General features: G+C 38.1%; 1 protein-coding gene across 2 annotated transcripts in view; it reads right to left on the bottom strand.

Annotated features, from left to right (window-relative positions):
• Positions 1-120: 120 nt before the first annotated feature.
• The window catches only part of TCEA1 (transcription elongation factor A1), a 23,843-nt gene continuing 698 nt past the window's right edge, over positions 121-23,265 (bottom strand). The window contains exons 2-10 of one of the 2 annotated variants that reach the window (XM_083748029.1): positions 16,621-16,683; positions 12,974-13,079; positions 11,648-11,735; positions 8,413-8,561; positions 7,253-7,309; positions 6,148-6,302; positions 5,258-5,404; positions 1,344-1,415; positions 121-400 (exon numbers count right to left, since the gene is read on the bottom strand). In XM_083748029.1, coding sequence (XP_083604155.1) covers positions 392-400; positions 1,344-1,415; positions 5,258-5,404; positions 6,148-6,302; positions 7,253-7,309; positions 8,413-8,561; positions 11,648-11,735; positions 12,974-13,079; positions 16,621-16,683 — 846 coding nt within the window. In that variant the 3' untranslated portion in view covers positions 121-391. The remainder of the gene's footprint in view (positions 401-1,343; positions 1,416-5,257; positions 5,405-6,147; positions 6,303-7,252; positions 7,310-8,412; positions 8,562-11,647; positions 11,736-12,973; positions 13,080-16,620; positions 16,684-23,265) is intronic. The other variant, XM_083748030.1, reaches the window with a different exon arrangement.

Below are 23,265 nucleotides of genomic sequence, written 5' to 3'. Positions count from 1 at the left end.
GAAGGAATGTACTATTAAATATGAATTTTATTCTACAAGAAAAAAAAAAGCTGGATATGCCAAATGCAGAGATATACAACTCTTTGTTCATGAAGTTAAGAATAAGCAGTTACCCAAATGTCATTGATAAAAGTTTAATGTAGACTTGCTTATAAAAATGGGGTGGGGGCGAGGGTATCGAAATTACACCATACAATTGAGCTTCCTGGCTCTACAGACTATTAACTACAGGATGGCTGTGTCAAAATCCAAAATTTAACTTCAGAGATGTCTGCATGAAAGGAAAAGGAAAGCGAAAAACTTTTGCAGGAAGCTAGATGCTTGACCTAGTTCTTAAAGCTAATTATAAAATCCTCTTTCATACTGGTCCAGATTTCAAGAATTTCTTCTTCTAGCAGAACTGTCAAAATAAAAGAAATATTTATGAGTTATATGCATATAATATCACCAGTGAGAGAAAGCAAATGAAGATCCTACAATTTGTTCACATTCTTAACAAGCATTGTAGCAGAACTTTCATTCACCCATTTCCACCCCCAAAGTGTCAACACTGATCACCAGAAAGTACATGAAATCCCTAATTGCTAGGGTGTTATATGTGAAAAAACCCTACAGATTGTGCTGATGTGCAATGGTGCGTGTGTCACTTCCACCCATCTAACTTGAAAAGTTAAGCTAGTAAAAAATATGGGGGGGGGGGGCATAAAACATGGGGTATGTATATTCCTTCCCAATCCATATGAAATCCCACCAAAGCAGTGCAACTCACTTCTGAGTGAACAAACTTGAGATGCAACTTCAAACTTACTTGAGAGTAAGTCCTACTGAAACCAATGGGACTTCTCAGTAAACATGTATAAGATCAGACTCTCATTTCTAGCTTTCTGATGTTCTCTCTACCTGGGTGCCTCTTTACCTCTCAAGCAGAGGTAGGTGGCCCCATTTAGGGAAGTTTTTAATGTTTGATGCTGTATTGTTTTTAATATTCATTTTATTTATTATTATTTTTATTTATTATTTAAGCAATTCAATGTTGCCCAGGGCACAGGATGATTTCTGGGTTAATATAGGCCCCCTTCTACAGTCCTACCCCACCTGGTGACCATTTTATTACAGATTTCAGCATCCCTTTTCCAATAGAGGCCAGTGAGGCCACTGAGACCATATGACTGGGCAATGGATTGGCATCTCAAGCCTCTCTCTTTTTACGTCTAGGCTGCAACACTGTTAACTCATAAATAAAGACACATACCCAGAATGAGACAAACACAGTTCTTTCAAAAACCAGGTAATATAACAGAAATTGTTACATAAACAAAACAAACAAGACTTCTTTTTTTTACCTTCCATCTGTTTCCACATTCATTACACACAACAAATGTTGTCATAGGTTCATCAGCACTTCGAGTTTGAACCTAAAAGGGGAGAAAAGAACTCCAAGCATAAACTGACTAATATTATGCTACACAATTTGTTTATGCATTACTGCTTCTGCATATTTATTTGGAAACAAGACTCACTGTGTTCAATACGGCTTACTTTCTGTATGTGCGTTAAGACCACAGTCCAATTCTCATTTTTATCCCAATATTTACCTGTGAGTAAAGATTAAGAGGGTGGAATAGAGGGATAATCTCCCTCTTCAACTTCTTTGCCCGTCTATTTTCTCACCCACTCCATTTGTCATTCTCTTCTTCTACTCAGTGCCCTAATATATAATTTCCCACCCTTTATTCATCTTTTGATAGCTGGAAGCAGATGGCACTGTTTTCTTGCAGAAGCTCCTTTTGAGTGACACATGTTATTTGCCCCAATGTGGGTGGAGAAGGAGTAACGAGCTAAAGGGCCACTGAAAGAACAAGAAGCAAAAACGGTATGCTATAGTATACCCCAGCCTTGGGTAGAGATGGGAAGGCCTGAAGAAAAACCCGGGAAAATGGGGGGGGGGGGACACCAGTTTTTTCTGTTTTTTTCCAAAGCTGTTTTTTTTTCCCAGGGGGAAATGAAAAAAATAGTTTGATATAGTTTGAATATTCCACACACTCCCCCCCCATTTTTTCCTGAAAAAACAGCTTTGGAAAAAAACCTGTTCCCCCCCCCCACACACACACTTTTCTGCTTTTCTTCCAGGCCTTCCAGTGCTCACACTTTGGAGCTCCCTGCCAACTGACACCAGGCAGGTGTTCTCACTATACTCTTTCCGGCAACTGCTCAGAACATTTTTGTTAGGGCCAGCCCATCTGAACACATAGAAGCTGCATGCAATTTACTTCCTTTTAACCACTGCTGACTTTCATTATCGTTTGAATATTCTTAAATACCTGCTTTTAACTGTGTTTTATCAATCATTTTAATGTTCTGTTGTATATTTTTGTAAACTGTTTAGAAGCTCTCTTACCATCATGTGGTTTATAATATATAATAACAAATTCAATTAAAAACACACACACACTCCTTTTCCTTTCAAACAGTTTGAGCCTTAGTGCAACATACTATTCAGTAACTGGAAGCTGGTTACTTCTGGGCCTGGCATGCAAAAAAATTGCCTTACGCTTTGCCCTGGCTGTCCTCAAGTAGAGATGGGAAGGGCTGGGAAAAACCTGGGAAAATTGGGGGGGGGGGGGAACAGGGTTTTTTTTCCTTTTCTTCCCCAAGCCGTTTTTTAGAAGTCCATGAGAAAAATGACAAAAAGGAAGTGGAAGAAAAAATGGAAAATGATAGCAATTGTTCAGAAAATGAAATAGAATAAACTGCATGTATATGTTGTATCTTCTGTTTCTTTTCTTTTTTTTTAAGCACTACTCAAAGGTTAGACCTTCTGTGGAGCTTAAATATTGAGGTAGACCTTAACTTTATTTGCCATTGGTACTAAGGGGCAAATCTATTTTTCATGTTGGTGGTTTCTTGCTTTTTTTGTTGCTTTTGAGGAAAAGGGGGTGGCTACCTGTTTTATTGCAAGCATAATACTTTTATATACACTGCATTTCACGCAGTTTCTAAAACTACTCCATACTGAACTTTCCCCCCATTTTTCCAAAATTTCTATTTTTTTTCTGGGGGCAAACAGGAGGGGAAACGTTCCCCCCCCCCATGGCTTCAAAATTTCCAGAAATTTTACATAGACTGGTGACTGGGAGCGGCCGCCGAGACCATATAACACCGGTCTTGAAAGACCTACATTGGCTCCCAGTATGTTTCCGAGCACAATTCAAAGTGTTGGTGCTGACCTTTAAAGCCCTAAATGGCCTCAGTCCAGTATACCTGAAGGAGCGTCTCCACCCCCATCATTCTGCCCGGACGCTGAGGTCCAGCGCCGAGGGCCTTCTGGCGGTTCCCTCATTGCGAGAAGCAAAGCTACAGGGAACCAGGCAGAGGGCCTTCTCGGTAGTGGCGCCCACCCTGTGGAACGCCCTTCCAGCAGATGTCAAAGCAATAAACAACTACCTGACATTCAGAAGACATCTTAAGGCAGCCCTGTTCAGGGAAGTTTTTAACGTGTGATTTTACTGTATTTTTGGTTTTTATGGAAGCCGCCCAGAGTGGCTGGGGAGGCCCAGCCAGATGGGCGGGGTATAAATAATAAATTATTATTATTATTATTATTATTATTACATCTCTAGCCTTGGGTGCTGTGTTAGTCCAACTGGCTTTGATTGCACATCATCAGCGTATATCTGAGGGATTGCTGTGGTGGTAGTAGGACAAGACAGGGTTTTACAGAATATATAAACTCCACTCCTAAAATTTAATATCAGAATTACTAAGCTTCTCTAAAAGAATCACTTTCTCCACCTTTGGTCTCCACCATGCACTCAGCTCTCACCTCTGGCTCCTAAAAGCTGCCAGCATGCAACAGCAGCCACATCCTGGGAATGGCTTTGACTGACTGGCTAAACCTGGTGAGGGTAGTCAATGGGTCTCAAGCCCTTGGTGAGTTAGGGATTTCCACTGCATGCATGACAGGCTCTGGCAGATTGAGCAGAGGAGACCAAGAGTGGGTCCAATGGTCAAGAAGATGGTTTCTGCATGTGCTATCATCCTGGAAAGGTAGCCCATCTAGGAGAAGGAAAATTCTGATCCTAAACCTCCACTGCCTCATGCGATATCTTCAGGAGAAGAAAGGGGTAAGGAGTAGCCCTCCACAAATCAAGAGAGGAGTCTCTAAGATGGTTGGATGGCACCTAGTATGCCTCCTTCCGGTAACTCCTGCAGCCAAGCTGGTGCCAATGTATTGCTCTGCCTTCCTTTGGACCAAATCAGTGAGGCCGCAAGAGGTGTCTTCTTGTCTGGACAGCCCAGGACCTCCATATACACTGACCAAGCTTGTGCCCCGGAGAGGTTACTTTGGTGCTATTAATGCTGTGGTTTGACCTCACCTCCGGAGATGCACTCAACAAAAAATTGTTGCAAAAAATTATGGAAGTCTGGCCAATGGTGAGAACTGAAAGGAAGTGCATCCCAACAACATCTGCACAATATGTCCTATCCTTGTTTTAGAGGGACCAACAATTTTCAAGCAGCTTTTGAGAGCAAAGGAGGTGGATGGGTAAGGGGAAGATGAAAAGGCCTAATGCATAGCGAGCAACTAATGCACAGGGAGCGTCTCTAACTAAAATAATACCCTCTTGCTTACCTTGACTGATTTCTACTTCCCTCAACTACTTGATGTATTCAGCTACCCACCCAGAAACTAGGCCCAAGGATTCTACTATTCATATTCCATTTTAATGTGAACAGCACTTCATACTCCAAGGCCCAGGCAGCTCCACATAATATGTTGACCATTTATACTTAAAAAATTAAGTAAACCAGTTCCAGTAAAACTGAATCACCAGACAACAGACACTCTGAGTCACACATTTCTACAAAGAATAATAATAAAATCCTGATAGCAGATCATGAGGAACCTTAGCTGCTTCTACTATTTAACTATTTCAATAAGATAAAAAAAATTAATAATTTGTAAGGATAACAAAAGTACCACTTGTAAACACATATACATTTATGGCTACAACCAAAATATCTAGATTTACTGCTGTTACTCCAAAACAATTGGATGCTCTCAAGTCCATTCAAACTTTGACCACCATACACTCATGTTGTTATTTACCCAAGTACACACACAGCCTCCACTGTCTAACCACAATTGGCACTGCTTTCACTGCTCAGATATGGAATCTTTCATAAGCAAGTCCTGTTGATGGTGAATGTGGTGAGGTTATGAAGGCTAAATACTGGAGAATATCACTTGCCATACCTGGGTGTAAGTACAATTCTTCTTTTTACATTTGCCACATGTAAAGAGATCGGTCGGAGTTCCTCCTGTTTTAGCCATTTGATGCTCTCTTATGGCTTCTTTGGTAAGATTTTTTCTCATCTCTTTCAGTTCATCACTTGCCATCTCCTGTGGTAAGGGTACACAGAGAGATGATGAAATAGGCTTTAAAATATTTTTATTGTACTTACAACTTTCAAATACAAATTAAAGGTTACTTATTGTGTAGTGTGTGGTATCCAACTGTCTGTCTGCTGATGGAAGGAATCTGCCATAAGAAAGGAGGGAGGCAATTTTTGGCTCCCTGTGCCCCATCTGGAGTGCTCAGCTCCATGAGAATTATCCTATATGTTGCACAAGATCACAAGATTCCATTTTGCCTCCCATGTTTTGGGGGCACCAATATGGAGTGTATAATTTTGGAATGGTGCCATTGTTATGCAGATGACATCCAACCTCATTCTTCATCTTTAAAAAATCCATAAAGAGACATGGTACATCTGAGAAGGGCTTAGCTACTGTTAGAGGGTAGATTAGGGGGGGGCAGGTTTAAGGTGAATCCAGACTGCACACAGGTAGTTGCTAGTGGATGTTACTACTTCAGGGAGGATTTAAGCCATTTGGAGAGAACTATAAACATACTTTTACATTAATGCTTTCCGGAAGATAAGCCACACATAAAAGACAATGTTTCTTTGCTTACTCAATCCCAATATGCAGGCAGTATAGCTAAGGTTTTGCATTCAAACAGCACTGTTTGCTGTTAACATTTTTAGTACATCAAAGTATTTTGTTTCCAAAATAACCAGCTCTTAGCTGAATGGAATTACACTCAAATCTTAACCATGAAAATCAAAGAATGAGCTACTTACCTCTGCTGTCATTTTAGCAAACCTGTCAGGAGGTATATTCCCACATAAAACATTTTTCCTTAGATTAGGATTCTTAGTGTCCTTAAGATTTGCTATCCTGCTGCGTACCCTATTTTTGTATTTCATGTCTGTATTTTTTAGTTCTTGAAATATAGGTGCTTATGAGTTAAGGACAATACTTAGGAATAGCACAACACTGCACTCCATTCTTTTATGAAAAAAAGCTACCCCTACATCTACATCTGTTCTTTTCTTTGAACTGACAAGAGCTTCCTAAAAATACAATACTGGCCTGCTGAGACTGAAGATGAATGTTAGAACACATGGCGAATATAATCTTAGTCCAGGAATGTAATCTTAGCACAGCAGAGTTTACCACAAATCTGCAGATACTAGGCAAAGGTTCGAGGGATGCTTCTGTACAGCTCCTTCACTGAAATGAATGAAATTTGCAGAAAGTGAGTGCTTGGCAAACGGCACCCTTTACAAAGTCACAACTATGGAATGCCCTGCCTGGCACCTAATTAATGTTATTTAGTATTAGGCAAAATCCTTTCTGATCTCTCATACTTTTTAAGGTTTTTAACATCAATTGTTTTAAATTTATTGATTTAATTCTGCATTCCTTTAGTTTTTTATGTGTTGCTATTCTCTTGTTTGCAGCTTGATAATCGGCTTAAGGGGCATTTTATAATTGCTTAATGTTTGTATATTTGTTTTTGTGCATCTTATAATATTTTTAATGTATCTATTTTTCCTTTTGCCAGTGCCTAGAGAACATATGCCATTTGGCATTTATTAAGTATAATATATAAGATCTCATTTTAATATGTTCATTTTTTTATGCTGTGTTATCTTTAGGTTTTATATAATGCTTTGTAAAATTAAAAAGGAGAGGTCATTGTTCCAGCAGGCTTTTACTCAATAGTATAAAAACTGACACAAGAGTTGGTTAACACAGTTAACTATATTGCCTTCTGCATTCAAGGTGGTTCATAAAAAGAATTATAAGTGTCACAAAATATTTTAAAAGGAAGCTAAGAGTTAGCATCAGCCTAGTGAACCAAAATAGATGGTAAAAAACTGATTGGACAGATAAGGATATCTTCTTCAATCTGAGAACCCAGTTCTTCCTCATCAGCACCAATAGCAATATAATCATCTGAAAGAGAAAGTGAGTTGTATGACTATTAATATGTATTAAAACATTTATTCAACACATTTCTCTATTACCCTTTATCAAAATTTATTCTAGAAAACTTATTGTGATTCTTTTGTCCCATCTTTGTGCCTACTGTCTAACACAGTAAGTACAAGAGATGCTTTGTGATGCTGCATTCACATCAGCCATTTTGTGAACTCTTATTTGAGTTAATGAACAACTCTCAGGTTGTTAATTGGACCTGGTGACTTCTTAATTTTTAATTTAGCAACCTATACACCTCTCTAGGTCCTCAGATGCTCTGACTTCAAAAAGCAGTTCATACATGCTCATCTGTCCAATGTCCTTGAGTGAAAACAAAATTTATTCAGATTCTCTTTAATCTTCCCCACTAGAAAACATTTCACTCCTTTGTTGTCAAGTGTTTGAGCAGCCTTCCTTGATAGGATCCTGCCGATAATATATTTTCTTGTGCAACGCTTCCATTAGAAACAGTCCTTCTGTAGCTGAATACAACTTCAGCTTGTGAAGAGAAGCTTTGGATCAACTATGAGATCAGTTTGCAGAAGAGGATGAGTGGAGGGGGGCCTCTCCCCCTTGCCCTGCCAACCCCAACAGCCTATCCCCAAAAAGCCTCCAGCTCTGAGAAGATGCCTCTGCCTGCTCTTCTGTGATTTCTCCCTTTTCCTTTCAGTCTCCTCCATCACAGCCCAACCTATTAATAAAAATTCCCAGGTGGTTTCAGGAGGTTCTGGAGTCTGCCAGGGAGAGGCAAGAAAATTACTCTTTCCCCATCTCCTTTTTGTGGGTGGATCTCTAGACCCAACTCATAAAACTTCAGAATTAAGCATTCCTAACACAGGGTGAAACCACAGCAATCAAAGAAGGCTCTCTGAGAAGAATACAGTATTATATGAAGGCTTGTCACAAAGAGCATTACTTGCTTCCAATGGACATATATGCTAGGGGTTAGTTATAGTCATCTATCAAAAAACTACCTCACCACTCACATTGCAAAATAGCCTTGCAACTACAATTGCAAGTAACACTAGAGAGGAAATGTCAAGCAGGATGAGCTGCAAAGGTGGTAGTACAATCCTTACCTCCTGTTTTGAGAGCTGCCGCTAACATTTCTCGGCATTTCATCCGTACAGAATCTGATGTGCTTGGAGCTCGAGGAAAGGAGGTAATAAATGATTCTGAGGAAGCATTAGCTTCTTCTTTCTTACTGCTTGAGTTGCTGCTGCAACTGCTAAACAAAGATTTTTTTAAAAAAAAAATTTATAGTTTCATTGTATTTCTGCAATGTAACTGGTCATTGGTCAGTTTCTCTTTCTCTCTTTATTTAAGTATTTTTATTGATTAAAGCTGTTTGGCATTATATGCCAAAAATATAAAGAGAAAAACGAGGAAAGGGGGGAAATATTAAATATTAAAATGTAAATAGTAATAACAAAGGAAATAATAAAAACCATCACTGTACAGAGTTGCATCTAAAATATGAAACAAAGGTTGGGGCATAGCTAAGTACAGATACCAATAAAATAAAATAAAAATAAAAATGCAGTATTACATAAAGCAATTATTAAGGCAGTTTCATTACCGATCACCTTTAGCACTAATTATATGCAAGCCAAATTATTAGAAATGGCTTACATATTTTTATACTCTAATCTGAATAGAAATAAGAGGCGGCATTTGACACAGTTCCACAGAATATTTTTTTTTAAGGCCTCAATCAACCTTGTTAAAAGTTAAGTAATGGCTGTGTTTTGACTTATCATGTATACTAGCAGTATGCTAGTATACTCATTTTTGCTCCTCTCCTCCCTGGCACAAGCAACTAACACAAGCCTTGGCTTAGCACCAGTTTAAATCATTGCTCATGGTTTGTTTCTCGCCAAAGCACAACTTGAAGGCAAATGTCAATTTGGGAGTCCAATCACTAGTATTGGTTCAGATGCCATGGTAGGCCAAGGCTTATGGTTTGTTGATCCTGCTCATGCTAGAACAGGAGTGCAGCAGGAGTGCTTCAGCAGCAACTGGTTATTTACCATGTCACCTGTGTTAAGTCACAAATAAAAATGAAAGACAGTACTACCTAAAATCTGAGATGTTCTAGTTTGAAAAGAACTTTGAAAAGTTACTGAAAAGAAAATGACACCAAACCGACACACAAATTATAGCTGACATAACTGCAAAGAACATTGCTATACTCCACTGCACTCACACAAGTAGCAGAAAAGTGACTAGATGTATTCATTTTGGAATTTATGCTGTTTTAAATTATAGCACAAGACAAAATCTACATTATTAGCTGTGTTCCAGTACAAACTCCCACAGTTCTCATAGTTGCTGTGTCAAATATCAAGATATTATATTGTGTAATTCTAATGCAAGAAGTAAACTAAGGTATAAACAGGCAGTGGCGTAGCGTGGGGGGTGCAGGGGGGGGGCCGGCCGCACCGGGTGCAACATCTGGCACTCGCACTTGCAGCTCTCTGCCCCTGCTAAAATCCATGGGTTAGGGGGCGCAAATTACTTGCCTTGCCTTGGGTGCTGACAACCCACGCTACGCCACTGTAAACAGGGTAGGGTCTGTGGCAGCCCTTACCTACCTGGTGCTCTCTAAATGTTATGGGCTACATCACCCGTCATTGCCAACCAGCATGGCCATACTAGCTAGGGCTGATGCAATCTGGAGGACATCAGTTTGGTGAAGAATGGCCTATAGTCAGTTCATAACCTTTGCTATATGGCACAAGATTTTTGCTTTCCCTAGTATTAAATGCATCTGCAAAATACATGGGAAAACAAATCCCACTCTCACAATGAATTTCTGTTATTTCAGACTCCCAGAAAGCATTGTTAAACCTCAGGATGGCCCCCTTTCTGGAGCAAACAGGCAGAGTCCACATCTTCAATTGCTTTTCCACGGGAAGGCTTGCTCTACACCCTCAGACCAGAGCAAACACTACTCCTCCATTCCTTGCTAAATATAAACTATACTCTTGAGTGACAATAAAACTACAGTAAAAAAGGTAAAGAACAAAAGTGGGGCATTGGAAACTTCCCAAGAGGCACTCTCCACCACTCTCATATGTGTAGTGAGGCAGAACCCCTGAAAAGTTCCATGTACTGGTCCTGAAAGAAAGAGAAGGGTAGAATGCCCTTTGGGAGTCCCAGAAAAGAGCAAGTCCTGGTAAGAAAATTTCTGTTTTCTCTTCTGGTTCCTGGAGGGCATTCCTCAACCCTGGGATGTAACAGTGTGATAGTATTTCAGGATGATCTTTCTTGCAGACCAGCACCTTACTGTACTATAACGTTTTGCACAACGCCGCCTATCAAAGACTGTCTGCAAATACATATCTTATAATGCTTTCTAAATGTATTATAGTTGTTGTCTTACAGACATTTTTAATGAGAAAATTACCCTGGAATTTTGCTAATGCAGACACCCTCACCAAGAGTGCACTGTGAAAGTGGAAAGTTCCAAGGATGAACTTCTGAAGTGTGACATGGCCTCTCTAATGCATGTGTCTAAACCTGCCCTGGAGCTGGGTCTATTTCCCCTGTCTTTTGTAAGGGAATTTGACTTTAGACTAGGTATAAGAAGCTCTGTCAGAGACAGATGGATAAACCCATTTGATTGCCTAGGAGACCTTCACTCAGTTCATAAATCTGGGGAGAAGATCCCTTCCCAGTGAGATCAGGAAAGGAGTGGTGAGGTACTCACCCACTCTTTTTCATATTGCCTGTCTGTCTGGTGTCAAAAACATGCTGTGCAGGATGGGATCTTCTAGCCCTTCCCATTTCATCTCACTTGACACTGCTTGGTTGTGAGGCATGGTGCTGATAGGCTCATGTTCCAGGCATTTGAGTGTCTGACTGAGTGGTCATGCTTTGTCCCCTACCTGCCTGATATGAAAGTGGATGGAGTCAGGACAAACATGAACACCTGCTGTGGCACCATGGTGCCCTTTCCTGTAGCTGCAGCATTCTCAGCAGCTGTGGCAGAGCTGTGGCTCATTGGTGACACTACTTTGTGCAGTAAAAGTTCCTCTGGAAACCACCAGCCTATCAATGTGACCATATGGTTTCCAGAGCTCCCTTTCTAGTACATGCCGGTCAAAGATGTGAAGGTGGAAAGGGGATGCAAGAACTTGAGAAACCAAAAATGTATGAAGGTTGGGTTTTTAGGAGCTCTAACTTAACTCAAACACTCTGCTCTTTAGCAGGAAAGGCAGTCCATTTCCTTGAATAAGCACAGAAGATGCTGACCCTGACACTGACCAACTGCTTCTTTTCTACCACCAACACAAAAGGTGGAAGACATACCTTTCTTCTCTTGCTTCAGGACTATTTTGTGATGAAGAAGCTGCTTCTTTTTTCTTTTCTTCAGAATCCTTATCATTTGCTGGTCCATCTGAAATATGTATTTATAAATATATACATACACATCATTTATAGAGCAAAGTTTAAGTACTTAATATTTTTTTCTTTTTAAGAATTATCCACATATGTATCATTTATAGAGCAAAGTGTAAGTACTTAATATATATTATCTCAGTAATTCATTCAACTACCCTACAAGCTAAGTCATCTAAAGTACAGAAAGCGAGGTTCCAAAATAAAGAAATAGTAGGTAGTTTAATAAAGTTTCTATATCAGTAAAGTACTTTCTTGTAAGAGCAAGTATGCACTTTATTGGATGGCCCACAAATGTCATAACCTTAAATCACTGTGAAGGTTTGTCAATGCTAATCTATGGGTGCTGTTATTCCTGCAGTAATGGGGTAGAGGGCACAGAGAAGATCAATGACATTCATATAATATAGTGACCTAACCCAAGACAGAACAAGAATATGAAGAGAATGAAGACTCTGAGTCAAGGCTGTAGTATACAAGCCTATTTCATCAACTCAGAGGAAAAGTGTAATCTTAATCATGTATCTTATATAATCTAGATGAACAATTATAGATTTACAGTGAAATGAAGCATGAAAATATCTTCTATATCTGGACTATTTTTAAGATGCTGAATGGTCGTATTTTATATACTCTTAATTTGTGCTCTACAATTTTAGTGAGAAACTTATATTTTGATTGATATAACCAATGTGCTATATATATATATATATATATATATATATATTGCTAATAGTATAAGAAATCTGCCTGCTCTTAATTGTTTTCACATTCCTCAATTTATGTATTTATTTTTGGAATAACTGCTTTTTACAAACTATCCACTATTGGTTTCTACAAAACAGTCTGCTGTGCAACTATACATTAATATATATCTATATCTAGAAATAGTGTTATTTTCCTATTGTGCAATCTTTCCAAATTGTCCAATGAAAACCTCACTGATACTGTAGAGCATTCTCAATAACATCCAGCCTCCACATTCCACCGACAACCATGTCCCCCACCCAGAACAACCAATTTGTTGCCAGGTTGTTGCAAGGTTGTTTGTATTGCTTGCCCCATTGCAATGGAAATATCTGTCCTCTACTAAAAAGACAAAAGGAAGTTCAAAATGAAGGGAGGGTTCGTGTATCAGAGTTAGTTGGTTTTGCAAGTACGACAGAAACAGACAGAAATCTATTATTCTGTATATTAATCTGGAAGTTGTAGTAGGGGGGGGAAACATAGTTATACCTAATAACTTCTTCCACGACTTAATGAGAGATTTTGCTAAGGATGTAACTTCTTCATCTGTGCTTTGCTTGCGTATTGCATTCACTGACATTCCAATTCTTGTAGACTGAAACCAAGCACAAGTATCAACATTTAAAAGCAGGTATTTATATGATATTTAGAACCACTACAAGGATTTCAAATACAATTGAGAGAATACAAAACTGCATGAAGTCATCAGATATTGGGCAAAAACAGCAAATGATTTCCAAACTAATTTAAAAAAAATTTAAGCCAAAGCCAAACATTCTATTTTTTCTGTTTAAGAATTCTCCACATATACAAGAACTGGCATTAAAGTACTGTTTGCAGTGTTGAGATCCAAGGAAGGTTAGCTAATATTCTTGCCTCTAGGGCTTTCACCCTCTCTCTCTTTAATTAAGATCCTCTTCAACAACTACCTGGTTAATTAACAAGCATGCCTTTAAGAGCAGCAGAATTGCATGTTTTGCACTCCTTGCTGCGAGCCTTCGAGGGAAATTATTTTAAGAGAATCTGGTTTACTGCAAGGAAAAAGCCTTGATGGAAGCTGAGTTTTATCTGAAATTGTTTTTTAAATTGTTTTCTAATTGTCAGAAACTGCTGGTTTTAGATTGTATATACATCCCTGTTGAATATGGAGATAGTTTTAAGTATTATGGAGGCAGGTTGATCATAAGTAACTTGGCAATATGGTTCTAGAACAGCAGCTGTCATAAAGCAATACATTAGACAAGTGCTTTAAGTACACCTAGCGCAAACATATCCTGTCAGATACCTTCTAAGCTAAAACTGTTAAGTGTGATTTCTAAACTTAGCAAAGGCTTATAGATCTAGATGATTTATAGATTTTTATAACTACTTGAGCCAAAGTCTTCACACTAAGAGTTATGAACTCATAAGCAAATCCTTTCCCTTCAAATACATACACCGAATATGGATAAAGTCCCTTTTCAGTGCAAAATTACAAACAATATCTTTCTTTTCAAGGACCTCAAACTATGGGATAAATAGTTTAACAATCCACTTTTAAGTCTTATCAATGAATACTTTTTATACTACCATACTTTTACATAACAACTGAATATATATTTTTAATCCAACATGACTTCTGTAACATAACTTCCAGGTTTAATGTGAACATAGCTAGATGACTGAATGATACAAGTTACAAATAAACTTTCATTATAATTTTCAAAAATTGTATTTTCTCCACTTATAACTGCTTGCCTTAACTGATCTGAAAACCATGGGATTGGAAAAAGAAAAAAAACCTAAGGACTACCAAGATTTATCTTGTGGTTTTGTTTTTTAATCACATTTTATTAATCAGCTTCATTTATACAGTACTCCAGTCAAGCAATGTTAAAAGAGTACTACTGCCATCTACAGTTCAGAGAGAGAGAGAGAGAGAGAGAGAGAGAGAGAGAGAGAGGAGAGAGGAGAGAGAGGGAGGGAGAATGAGAATTGAACAAACTAGGCATAATGTGCATTTGTTACAAAAAAAAAATTTTTGTTTAATCATATTTTCAGACTGCAACTTTTATTAAATTGGTTTCATTTTAATCCTATTCCAACTCTAAAAGCAAGTTCAAGCATAAACAAAGTTCAGCACCAAATAAAGTAAAAATTAAGTCTAGTCCTGGTGAGCTTGCATATATGTAGTACAGTACAGGTCTCCTTATACATGTTTTTAAAAGCCTCTTGTCTGCTTGCCTCTGGCAAGAAAGAATTGCCTCCAATGCAGCAGGAAAGGTTTCTGTAAGTTTGTCCCAGGCTGGTGCCAGCTAAATAAAGAAAACTCATGTCCTGAATTTCTATCATAAGATTTCTATCATATGCTTGCCATACAATTTTATCAGGGCAATTTGGAATGCATGTATATTGATGTCCAACTTTCTACTTGAAGAGTAACATTTGATACCCAGGGATAATCAGTCATAGAGATTTAAGTACCTTTTATATGCAATAAATATGCAGCAGCAAAGTAATTCCACTAACGTGGATGTACATTCCCTTCTACAGGAACACATTCCCTTCCATAGGAACAACAATCTAAAGTGACTACAGAACAGGGGTGGAAAACCTCTGACCTTCAGGCGAAACTTGGCCCAGACCAGGCCTCCCCATTTGATCTGTGAGGCCATTTTGGGGAAGAAATGCCCATGCAGCCTCCACCTGACACCATACATGATGTCAGATGCAGGGAAAGTAAGGGCAGGGCTTCAAAGGAAAATTTGTTTCCATATGTTTATGGTATAAAATGTATATAAGAGGGGCCATGCTAATCTCTACATGACCCCAGTCAAGCTTGCAAAAATTTATCATTTGCCTGATAATAAATGCTGGAAATGTAAAGAAACTGAGGGAACACTCTTTCACCTTTGGTGGACGTGCCCAAAGGTCAAGGCTTTCTGGGAAATGATCTATAATGAACTGAAAAAGGTATTTAAATATACCTTTCTTAAGAAACCAGAGACCTTCCTTTTGGGCATTGTCGGTCAATTGGTGTCAAAGAAAGACAGAACATTCTTTATGTATACAACAACCGCAGCAAGGATACTTATCGCAAAATATTGGAAGACACAAGATTTGCCCACCCTGGAAGAATGGCAGGTGCAAGTGATAGACTATATGGAATTGGCAGAAATGACTGGCAGAATCCGAGATCTGGGAGAAGAGTCGGTGGAAGAGGACTGGAAGAAGTTCAAAGAATATCTCCAAAATAACATGGCATTAGTGACATAGTTAAAAGGAATATGTAAAAATGTTTTAAAAGAAAAGGATGAAAGGACCAGAGTAAAATTATGTCGAAATTAATCAAAGTGATATAAGGGATTAAGTTATAAAGAATATGTAAAAAATGGATTTAAAAGGAAAGGAAAAATCGGAGACATAATAGGTTGAAATGTATAATATTGAATAAGATTTGAAAGAGGGTAAGGAATTGCTGGGACGCAGGTGGCGCTGTGGGTTAAAGCCTCAGTGCCTAGGACTTGCCGATCGAAAGGTCGGCGGTTCGAATCCCTGCGGCGGGGTGCGCTCCCGTTGCTCGGTCCCAGCGCCTGCCAACCTAGCAGTTCGAAAGCACCCCCGGGTGCAAGTAGATAAATAGGGACCGCTTACCAGCGGGAAGGTAAACGGCGTTTCCGTGTGCGGCTCTGGCTCACCAGAGCAGCGATGTCACGCTGGCCACGTGACCCGGAAGTGTCTCCGGACAGCGCTGGCCCCTGGCCTCTTGAGTGAGATGGGCGCACAACCCCAGAGTCTGTCAAGACTGGCCCGTACGGGCAGGGGTACCTTTACCTTTACCTTTAAGGGATTGCTGAATTTGATTGTGTAAAGGGGAACACAGAAAAGGGAGACGTGAGGAAGTCAGAAAAGAGGGCTATAAAGATAATAAGCAAAAAATTAGGTTTTTTTTGTTTTTCTGTCTTTTCTTATTTTTTTCTTATGTTTTTTATTGTACTTTTTGTCCTGTTGGATTGTGTTGTTTTTCCTTTTATTGTCTTTCTTTTTTGGTTTGTCTGATTGTGATGTTTGTTTTATTATACAAAATCTTAATAAATATTTTTAAAAAATAAAAATAAAATGTATATAAGAGGTACTGCAGCACTGGAAAGACATACCTGTAATAACTCCAGAGTCATGGGCATATTCTTAAGTTCTTTGAGTAAGTCAAGAGCCCCAGCCTGTAAAATACATTGTAAAAAGATTCAATATGCATATTCTCATATACTTAAAATAATATTTACTATGAAACACAGCAGTTTTATTCAACGCTAGTTCCACAATATGAAAACATGATAAACCTAAACATTGATAGATCAGCCTAGATATTTATTTCACAAGCATCTAGGTGCAACTGATAGTTTTTCCAAACGTTAATCTGATTAGTCAATCTTGAGTTGGAGGCACACTTTTTTGTGAGGCAAACAGTTGTTGGGATGCTTGTTAAATAACTACACCTTCCCACCAAATCCTGCACAGAATAGGGTCATTGCTGTACATCTAGGTTGTAGTTAATTACAAAACCCAAACTTGACATTCCCATGGCAAATACAATTTAGCTTGTGAGCAATTGTTCCATTAAATTTTCACCAGTTTTAATGATATAGTTGTTGTTTATTCCAAATTTTATTAAGTGCTAAAACTTTAATTTACTTTCAAAATGAGTAGGAAGTGAGAAAATATATTTTACTAAAGCAGTCATATGAATATTAGATTCTACCTATATTTAATATAGTTAGTAATTTGAAATTAATATTTTGAAATTAACTGCAGGCCAATCCCTCAAGAGTACTGAAATGAGATTTTAAGAACACAGCACAGTAAGATCAGGATTTTTCATTATATGGTACAATTTGCACCTAAACTAGATGGGCTCAACAAATGGAAGTTCCACTTTTATGTCAATTAATTTGGGCTCTCAAGCCAAAGGCAACAGTTATCTGTATTATCACAGATTAAAAGCAGTTATGATTAGCAAAGCACAGTTATGCATGCAATTCATTTTACTGTACTATACTAACCTCTCTGCTACTAGCTTAATTCTCTTTAGAAACCTTATAAAAAGATTCAACATTCACCTTCTAAAGAGAAAGGCCACTAAAAGTAAGTAAAAGGTATGTAATAAAGAAGTGCCCGCTCCTGACAAAACAGAGACATCCTAGCAACTGAGGTATCGAATGAAAGTATAATAGAGCCATGGGGAACCACCAACAGAGACTCCCCCATCAGTGAGCAAGCAGGAATACAAGGGATCAGGTAGTCCTTAGGATATCCCAGACTCAAGTTGTTAAAGGCCTTGTAAACTTAAACCTGGGTGGGTAACATATGGGCAGCCAGTGCAAGCTTTTAAGCACTCTTGTTATGTGCTAAGAGTAGTCTGTCCCCATCAACAGTCTAGATACAGCATTCTGCAGCAGCTTGAGCTTCCAAACCATGGACAAGCATAGTCCTACTGCACAGAGCACATTGCAATGATCAAGTATTGATGTTATGAACACCCTTGTCAGGTTGTTCCTGTTCAAGAACAGTCACAGTTGGCGCAGCCGCCATAGCCAGTAAGAGGGGTTCCTAGTCACTAAGGCTACACAAGTCACAAAAGACAAAGACGGACCCAAACCTATATTATTTCAGGGGAGAGTAATCTCATCCAAAACTGGAAAATAGTCAGTACCTCAGACATAGGAACCACCCACCCACAGTACTTTTGTCTTCCAATGATTTAAGCTCAGTTCAATGGGGCTTACTCCAAGGTAAATAGGTACAAATCCATCTAAAACTTGATTTTTTTAAGGTTCTTTAAAAAGGTACTCCCCCTTTCTCAGCATATTAGAATTTGTGCAAGTAAACATAATCAAATATTTGAAGTTTTAATCCATCTGTTTACAACTGTGAAAACAAATTTGTCACAAAAATAAATACTATCATTTCTAGTAAAATAACTTATTTAATCTAACAAATAAATGACACCCTTAAAATGCAATCAAAGAAAGTAACCCTCCAAATAAGATTATCTGAATCTTAAGCCTACACCAAATAAAACAAATTAGAACTATAGCTTATTGCCTATGATATTTGTAATAATTTATATACAAAACTAAGCATAATACAACTAAATTAGCTCCAGAATAGGCAGAGTGTATTATCTTCCATTGTAATTGTGGAATCTACCCGTATTAGATGATGTAAGAGGCAGAAATCACTCCACCTGTTTCAGTCAAAAACTTGGAAGAGTTGTTTACTGACTTATAGCCATACAAGCCTGATGGTAGCTTTGTCCTCTTCTGTATTCAATATGTGTTTATGATACTATGGAAATGCCTTTCACTAAGGGATCTCAAAAACTGTAAAATAATGTAAATAAAAATGTGTAATGTAAATAAAGCCTGTGTTGAATAAACAGCAAGAGTTTTCACTGTTCAACCTGACCTACTATCTTCTGAAATACCACTTGAAAGATTGTGTAAGGGAATGTTACTTGCAGTAACATGACAAACAAACTAAAAAGTGTGCATGAAACTATTCTCTTTTACCTTGCTGCTTAAATAAAGATAAATGCAAAGCCATATATTTATTTGCAATAATAATAATAATTTTATTATTATTTATACCCCACCCATCTGGAAACTTAGTGCAAGAAGCAGTACTGCGATTAGGGAAATATATACCCTGTCTTTCACTTTGGGGGATCATTATGTGAAAAATGAAAACAATTCCAAAGCAATGTTACAAATACTCAATAGATCCATCACAAATTTATCACTGCAGGCCAGCAGCCAAAATCCTTTTTCTCCAAATGCCTTGGTAAGTTCCTAGAAAGGGCATATCAACAGGGAATATGGTACCCCTTCATTTTTTGGAGGGGAAAAAGTGTGTGCTATGGGGTGAAAAATACGGTAATTCCAAAAGACAGGTCACACCAATGAGAAAGCCCTATGCTTTCTACCATGCTTTCCACCAGATAAGCTTTTGTGGTGGAGGTAGTGTATATAAGGACTCAATACATGAGCTAAGCACACTTGGGGACTGGGCTCATATTTGTCTACGAAATACCTTCCTAGACTTATTTGAGACCAAGCTCTGTTGAACTCAGAACTTAGTAAACATTCAGAGAACTAGACAGTAAGATGGTCTTAAGTTAAAAGAAAAATTTAAAGGCAGAATAGATTTTTTCCCTCTAAAATCAACAGAATCTAAAATTTCAACCAGAAACCAGAAGGATGTACATCTGAGAAAACTTTTTTAAAAATTGTAGCTTTATGCCACAGTCCCAAACGTACTAATAATCAAATTCCAATGAATAGTGTGGGCCTTACTCGTATGCTAAATTAAGATGGGGATGCAATAACCAAAACATTTTACACGAGTGGCAGATGAAGTTGATGGACTATAATGGAACTGGCGGAAATGACTGGCAGAATCCGAGACCAGGGATAAGAGTCGGTGGAAGAAGACTGGAAAAAATTTAAAGATTATTTACAGAAATACTGTAAAATTAATGCATGTTAGAAAAAATGTTGGAATGAAGTTATATGGCTTTAGCAGAAATGTTATAATAGATTTTTAATGTATTAAAGGGAAAAAATAAGGTTAGAACAAGTTAAGATAAATTACAGGACAGAAAACAGAGGAAGATGGAAAGGAATTGCTGAAACAGTAATTGAAGTGGAATACAAAAAGGGAGGTGTGAGGAGGTCGTGGAAACAAGTGAATGAAAGTTAAGATATTGAAATTATTGGATGTGTTCTAAATTGTGTTTGTTTTGTTCTGTTAATTCAATGTTTTGTGTTAGTGTTACGTAGTGTTTTTGTATTGTGTTGTATTGTTTTGTTGATTTTTTTCTTTTATAGTCTTTAAACTGTTAATAAATATTATTTTTAAAAAAACATTTTACATAAGTAGCACTCCACTGTAGCCAATCAACATGGAAAACATGCCCACTTTTAAATAAGACCGCTTGAAATAAAATGCTTAAGTCAGTCATGACTAATTTAAGTCCCATTCATTTCAGTGGTTCTGTTCTAAATGTGACCTAAAGGTAAAGGTAAAGGTAAAGGGACCCCTGACCATTAGGTCTAATCGCGGACGACTCTGGGGTTGCGGCGCTCATCTCGCTTTACTGGCTGAGGGAGCCGACGTACAGTATAAGAACTGCAGTATTTGCTAGACAAATATTTATAAGAAGGTTTTAGGAACAACAATATAATTTGTATAAGAAATAAATTTGTCATAAAACTATCATAGACGAAAATAGTTCAAAATTATTTTTAGAATCAGTCTTTATAGATTAGGTTCCATATTCAAGGATTTAAGAAGTTTGGTGCTACAGCTAGATATAAATTTGTACAAATGATTTGTAACTTCAATCCTATACATGTCTACTCAAACGCATGTCTCACAGAGCTAAATGCGGCTTACTCCCAAATACGTGAGTATAGGATTGCAGCTGAATGCACATGGAAAGTTGTTTAACACATACTGGCTCCATACCTTATAAGAGGAAAAGCTACTGCTTACCTTTTTTCTCTAATCTTACTCAACTGCTCTCGATTTTTGAAAATCCATATGTGCAAAATTACCTCTGCCAACTTGCACCTATTCATTACACAATAAGGTAATTTGTTACACTGGTTATACTACAGAACAAGCATTGATAGTCAGAAATATAACTTGCAAGGTTTAGTTTAACACAAGTATACAGTTCATGCTGATATGATTTTTTAAAAAGGAATAGTATTTTAATACACACTGGGCCTAAACCAGTTGAATCTGTAGGTGTGAGATGTGTGGGTCAGCAGCAAGAAACTCCCATTGTGAGGCTTGGAAGAATACAAGAGGCCAGGGTATCCAACCCCAAATCCATAGGAATCGTAACACATGACTGTTCCTACAACATCACTGTGCACTCACTTACCAAGTTAAAATAACTTTCTTTCAGTGAATGTGGCATACATAATCAGTAACAAAGCCTTTAACACAGCCCTGTATCAAGCATCAAGTAGCGTTCCGAAGACATAATTCACCAAGCAGAGAAAAGTATATGAAGTTGACATCTAAAATATACCATCTGAATCAAAAGTATTATCAAATAAATCAATGTTTCTTAATAATTCTACACTGAATCCATATTTAGAATAAAGCTATAGAAGAATTTCTGGAATGGTTACAGATAAAATTAATTTTACTTAGTAGCACAGAGGCACATTTAGATGTAAGGCTTACCAAGTTATTCCTTATGAAGACTAGCAAGGCTTAGATTTTACAGTAAAACTCATTTTATATACTTACATTTTTAATTGAACACATTTTTAGCCCCACTCACTACTATAGGAAACATGACACTGGCCAGACCAGGGTTACCATTTGCAGAAAAAATATACAACTCTCTCAAAGAATCTTCACCAAGTCTAGTGAGGCTTATCTTCTCTGCATATGACCAGCCAAAAAAATATTAAAATACATGTGCACTCAAGAATACTGTGATATTCCAAGGAGCTGCTATAATTTTAATATTTGTTTGAGGAAGGCATAGATCACTTTCAGTGATGATGGAATGCCTCCCCCCTGAATTCACATGACATTATTATTATGAAATTAGCTGGGAACTTTTACCTGTTTCACTTAACTTTTATGGACAACTGCTCCAGTTTCTATTTTTAAGAGTGAGAATCATGTTGATGGAAATTTCATTTTAAAATGACAACTGTAAGGTCAAGTTTATTGAACACACTTTGAGTGACACATCTTCATCAACTGACTTGTATGCAGAAATGTTTAAAAGTGAAAATAAAGCCTAGTTTAATATTCAGGTGGAATCCTGTCATTTATTTATGGTTTTATCTCACTGCCTATTTAAACAAAGGACTGAAGCTTCCCCACCGCCTCCACAACCACACTCAAGGGCAGCGAGGTATAAACATGTGGCATGATATCTAGCAAACATTTCCAAAAAAATGCTGAAACTTACAAGACACGTAAGCCAATTAAAACCAATGCAGACTAGCAATTATTGTCCCATTGGAAAATGGAATCAAAGGTGGAGACAGATACCCAGAAAACATATACCTATTGGAGAGGTGGCATGTTAACATCTTTGCTCCCTCAGCACCTCCTCCTGCATCAAGGCCAGGACTGTGAGAGGCAGTTGCAGCTGGCAGGGAATCATATTCTGAGTCTATGATCTAGTTGAGATTTCTGCATTGCAGGGGGTTGGACTAGATGACCCTTCCAACTCTACGATTCTATAAGTCCTGGGCCTTGTGGAAATAGCATCTGGTTGCTTCAAATGTCAGTTCCAGAACAGCATTTGATGGGACACCAGAGAGCAAGCAGGGGAAACAGATACACCTTTGCCCTGCTGTAGTAACTACTGTAGCCTTGTCTGCTTTGTTGTGCTTCGAATATACTGCAAGCTGCCTGGAGAATTCAGGTGAGTAAGCAGATTGTAAATACTCGTATGATAAATATTCTGTGTATGAATGAATGACTGAATCAACAAACAAACAAATGAGACTCATAACATTTTTGCGTCCTTTCTTCTCAGATCTGTGAAAAGAGAGAGTTCACCCTTCTGACAACCAGCACCACATTTTTAAGCGAGTATACCATGGCTACCAGCCTTGACAAGAATACGGGGCGGTCCAGTGCCACAATACACCACAGGCAAGGGCTTCACTTCGTGGGTCCCTGGGCTGCCGGTTCTTTGGAGGGCAAGGATTCGGTTGCTCCCCAAGGAAACGTCGCCCGTGAAAGTGCCTTGTTTTGAC

The sequence above is a fragment of the Podarcis gaigeae genome, assembly GCF_964106915.1.
Source record: "Podarcis gaigeae genome assembly, chromosome: 7".
In the NCBI taxonomy this organism is placed as follows: domain Eukaryota; kingdom Metazoa; phylum Chordata; class Lepidosauria; order Squamata; family Lacertidae; genus Podarcis; species Podarcis gaigeae.
This window is presented reverse-complemented; position numbering and strand designations above follow the sequence as displayed.